This window comes from Vanessa cardui, chromosome 10 (assembly GCF_905220365.1).
Source record: "Vanessa cardui chromosome 10, ilVanCard2.1, whole genome shotgun sequence".
Classification (NCBI taxonomy): Eukaryota; Metazoa; Arthropoda; class Insecta; order Lepidoptera; family Nymphalidae; genus Vanessa; species Vanessa cardui.
Genome location: NC_061132.1, coordinates 3,550,203 through 3,555,702, shown reverse-complemented (window position 1 = coordinate 3,555,702; position 5,500 = coordinate 3,550,203). Strand labels below are relative to the sequence as shown.

General features: G+C 31.5%; 1 protein-coding gene across 1 annotated transcript; it reads left to right on the top strand.

The window, feature by feature from the left end:
- Positions 1–3,096: 3,096 nt before the first annotated feature.
- LOC124532793 lies at positions 3,097–5,279 on the top strand. The gene is made up of 6 exons (XM_047107870.1): positions 3,097–3,231; positions 3,317–3,469; positions 3,775–3,969; positions 4,302–4,411; positions 4,521–4,685; positions 5,155–5,279. Exons 1-6 carry the CDS (start codon positions 3,150–3,152, stop codon positions 5,236–5,238), a joined length of 789 nt encoding a protein of 262 aa, XP_046963826.1. The 5' UTR covers positions 3,097–3,149; the 3' UTR covers positions 5,239–5,279.
- The last annotated feature ends 221 nt before the right edge of the window (positions 5,280–5,500 follow it).

Sequence of the window (5,500 nt, the reverse complement as noted above, 5' to 3'; positions counted from 1 at the left end):
AATTATATTGATTGGTATTGTAAATGAGTTTAAATTAAAACTTATGGTATAGCCAGCTTATACTTAATGGTTTTGCAAATTTTATGTTGTAAGGACTTAATCACAGCACCATGGCAATTTATCACGCAACCTCCATGATCCCGTGTCATTGAAAATATAGAAAAGATTATTGACAGTGTCGTTTTTAATGTAAGTATCAATTGTTTATTGTTACAGTTCATATCACCAGTTTCGCTGCCTGCAATGGTTTCTATTCACATCACATTTGGACAATTTATGCATTTCGATTATGGCAGTACGAAGTTTGCCGGGTCAGCTAGTTGTCATATAAAATAAGATTATTTATAAAATAATAATTTAAATTAATCTGTGTGGATCTCAAAGTGTTAAAACAAAGCCAGATATTTTTTTTATATTCATAAAATCTTGCTGAACTTAGCAATTCATAAGTCCTTAATATATCCGGTTGTTATTTTGATTGGTGTGCTGTAGCTAAAATGAAATTTGCTTCTAAAAAAGAAATCTTACCCACTGGACAAAACGAAATTAAAAAATAACATTAATATATTTTAATAATGTATAGCACATTCGTGAAGGTAACTTTGTTATTTTTTAAAGTCTATCATTATGTTAATAATGCGTCTTTTATCATAAAAATCACGTTATTAAAACAAGTAAATTATGTAAATATATGACTGCACTAAATCGATACCAAATATTATCTAACCTGACTAGTGTATAAAGATCTATTATTACTTTAAAATAAATTGTAACTGAACCTGCTAGGCCCGTCGGAAGGTGAAAAACTCGTTCCAATTTAATATATTATACAGTATCTTATAAAAGGTGTACTTTAGAATATGTTATGATTAGTAGTCGCCCGCGGCTATGTCCTTTCTTCGAGTTCAAGTTTGTTTCATACCAAATATCATCAAATCGGTTCAGCGGTTTGTTCGTGAAAGAACGACAGACAGAGAGACATAATTTCATTTTTAAATATTTATAATATTAATATAGATTTATATAGATTGATGCAAAGCAAATATGCTTGCATGTTTAGATTCGATGTGTAGTTTGGTTTAGATGTGATGTGCAGTCAGTACATTTTCAAGCACTAGGAGTTCTACAGCTTAGGTCAAACTTCAGTCAGAGTCATCAGCGTGACTCGCCAGTCTTTATCTTTCTCCCATCCGGGCTAAAAACTATGGAATAATGTTCAATAATATAATTATCATTCAAAACAAGCCTGAAATTCAAATGAACTTTCTCATTGTTTGTGTTATTTTGAGAAATCGAATGAGTAAAAATTATTTTAATGTATATTAATAATGTAAAAATTAATGAAGTCATTCACTATCGTGCTTTTCCCCAATACACATCATTACATCGCCTCGTAAATACAAAAGATAATCAAAACGTTAAACGAGCTTGTTTGTTGAACACAAATCATGATTGATTCAAATAATAATGTATTTAGAATGTTTGTAATGGTTCAAGTGACAGTCGTGTTCTTTTTAGCTGTGTTAATAATAAAAACGGAATGAATAGTTGAATCTGAAGAGAGCGCTCGAGAAATAAAATAAAATATGGAAAGTAGATTATACAGAGTGCCAGCCTCTTTGGTATTCGTGTTACGCTTATCACGAGCGCTGGGGCTTGCTCCGCTACACCTGGCACGAGACCGCGCAGGATACACAGCGACCGTGTCCACGTCGATTGCTATTTACAGCTGCATTTTTACTCTGTGTATCCGTAAGTTTTTTTTCTTAAATAACAACTGAACATCTATGTATATTTTAGGTAATTCTTTTATTAATCACGAGTAACTTTACTGTCAATTGCTGACTATAGTCTTAAAAATAATTAAGGTATATGAACTTTACGATGAATAATTAATTAGCCACTGGCCATTAGGTGTCAGCCACTTTGTCGGTACTTTAAGAAATACTTTTTTTTCAAATGACCTTTTGTATGACAATATGCCGTGTCAATCAAGGGACTCGTATCCCGTCGTATCTTTCTTTTGCCCGTGGCTGACACCGGCTCCAAACAACTTAACAATAATTGTAACGATATTATAAGGTATTTTAAGTAGTCTAATATTTTTAATTTCTATTCACTGATAAAACTCTAAATAAAATTTTGAATACGCAATAATTTTTTTTATTTTTAGTGTCTATTAATTGGTTTTGAAATAGTGTTGTGTTTCGGTATATCTTTTTGTTAAATTTTTTTGATATAGATGTATTGATTATAATGATGAAATTGCATGAAATAAAAATATGTCCCTTGTTTTCAGATATGTGTGGCATGGGAACAATCTTTATATATCTTTTCGAATATGAAATAATTCCCGTCGGACATGTCTGCATTATATCAGTAATAATAATAGCAAATGGATTTTTTTCTTACACAGGCGTCGTCCGAATGAAAGGAAACATCAAACATTCAGTTGCATTAAATAAAGTATTATTTTATTTATTTTACAATAATTGCGTTAATTCCTAGAATACTGTAAATATTGTGGAGGATCCCATTGGAGAGTCATATCATTCTCACGTCTTATATATTTGAAAGCCATTTTTTTTAACTATGGCAGTTGTGAAAAGTTCATTCGTGTCGAGCCACATCAGTAATGACATTTAAAACTATCTATACCGAAATTTAATTAGTATGTTTTATGGTAAACTATTTTTGTCCACAGCATTGCTCGTGTATTAGGGATTAGTTGAATATAGTAAACTAGTTTTTGCCCGCGGCATTTCTCGCGTTTTAGGGGGTTGGTTGTACTGTGTTAGGTAAATAAGTATCCTTCCTTGTTCAAGTTCAAGTATGTTTCACATGCAATTTCATCAAATTAGGTTCATTGGTTTGGTTGTGAAAGAGCGACAGACAAACAGACTGACAGATAGAGAGTAACTTTCACATTTATAATATTAGTATAGATACAACTTTTGTAGTCTAAAACATATGAAAAGTTGCTGATGTTTTGTCACCGGTTGTGGAGGTCTTAATACGTTAAGTGAACCTGCAATAAGCGCCATAATATGTCACCCCCTTGTCATGTATTAAAATTAAGATAATACGTATTTTAGATAAACAAAGAGATTAATGGCAACATTTACATAGATCGTAACAAAAGGTTCTTTATGAAGATTCCTTCGGTGTCTTTAACTATATACACTGCAATCATTATTTTCAGCAAATATGTCAATTTTAATCCAACAAGATGTGAGTTTATGTTATTCATCATTGTACTGACTGATATTATTGATTTGAAGTATTTATAAATATTAATTTCGTGAAATTCTTTCAGTGTTATTGGAATTGTTGAAGTTTATTTTTAATATCGATCGTTATAAATTATTGCTGATGGAATTGAAGATTATCTTCATTAATTTCGATGTCCACTGTGTGCTGCAGACCATAACTACGAAATTAAAGCACTTGAACGAGGAAGTACATTACGGTGAATAACAAAATCTGCCAGTAAGAGTTGTTGTTAAAGAAATAAATGAGAGCTCAGGCCAAACTGGCCAGCCGGCATAGAAAAGTAATATTAATAATCTTTAAGCCTTAATTTAAACGACCTCCGAGGTCGAGTAGTGTGTACATCGGTTGCCGTGCATACGCCACTCCGAGGTCCCGGGTTCTATTCACGATGCCTAGTCGATGTAGATTATCATTAGTTGTCTTGTGTCTGTGTGTTTATGGTACCGTCGTTGTTTCTGATTGTCCATAGCAGAAGTTTTGGCTACTTAAATATTGTTTCAGAGCCTGTTTCAGCATCTACATGTCGCTCAGTGTGTCAACGTGTCAGCGATCTAACGAAGGGATATGTGTCTATTTGCGGTTTAGTCAAGCAACTGAACGCGTCACACAGCGCTGTCCTCTTTATAATATTCTCAGCGAACACCCTGCTGTTAATGTTCAGCTTCATCAATTTAATTGACGTTTTTATTGTATTCAGTATGTTATTTTATTCCTACGGTATTTATTGATACAAATTTAACGTTGAGCATTAAATAATTGAAATCCTTTTTTGATTAAAAAAATGATTTTATTTCTTATATAATAAAAATAGTTGTCGCCAGCAGCTACGTTCGGGTTTTAGATTGTTTATCATGTGTCATTCAAAGAGCCTAATTGCTTTCTTGGAGTTCCAGTTTGCTTCATACCAAATTTCAACCAATTCGGTTCAGCGGTTTGCTCGTGAACAAACAAACATACAGAGTTACTTTCACATTCACAATATTAATACAGGTTATATAAATTTGGATAATCTATTTTGTGTTTCTTAGCAGGAGAAACTCATCAACGAATAAACATTATTCTTCAGTTGATTTGGTGTGCAAAATTTTTGGTTACAATTTTGCTATTTATCGAACCTTGGCACCAAATACAGGCGGAGGTAATATATAATAATATAAATGAAGTATATCGTCTGAGAACGACTCGCCTCTTCATGTCTTGCTTAATAATAATGCCCTTGTTTAATAATAACGAAATTTTCTTTTCAGGTGACTGAGATACAAATAGTTCTGACCAAGCTCATACATAACTTGACGCCTGCTGGGAAGTCCATCCCTCTGAAACTGGACCTGATGTTCAAACAACTCCTTCTGAACCAGCCAAGTATATCGCCACTGGGAATGTTCACAGTACAGCGAATACTTTTTATTAAGGTACTTTTAACATTGCTTTTATAGACTTAACTAATGTAAGTTAAGAAACAACACCAAATGATTAAATCTTTATATGATCTGTATTCAGATAAAAATGCCTTATAATAAAAAAGGTTCGAATCCTGTTATCTTATCTTATTATTAATTATCTATGATTTCGAATAGGAAATTTGTAGATCTAAGGAAGATCCGACCCGACCCGTCTTCACACGGGTGCAAGGCTAATACTAAATATAGTAGAAAATGTCAAAATGATCAGTGTTTCTTTACTATATTGTCCACGTATACAAAAACCTTCCTCTCGAATCACTCCATCAATTAAAAAAACCGCATCAAATATATGTATGATATAGATAACAAATGTTGAATTCGAAAAAAAATCATTAAAAATGTTTTTAAGTTAATCATTAAATTTTTAAAAATATTTATTTTCTACATATATATTAACAATATTTTTTATATATTTTAGACCATTAGTTTTGTAACTACGTACAGCCTGTTACTAATACAGTTTACAAAAAATCGATGGAAGAAATATGCACACAGTCATTGACTTGAATTTTCATTATTGAACTCTATTCGAAGATGTTCATATGTTTGGATTGAACAATGTGACCAGAACTGTTATAAATTTGGATGAATATTTGTGTTTTAAAAAAAATAATTAAATAATTATTGAAAGGTAATGTTATTCAGAAAAAAATCAAAAATAAAATGTATTTTTTTATATTCCATGTTGTTTTATTACTGATTCTTAATTCATACAAATCTATAACATCGTTAAAAGAAATATATTAGTGTTTAAGGTTTTTCTA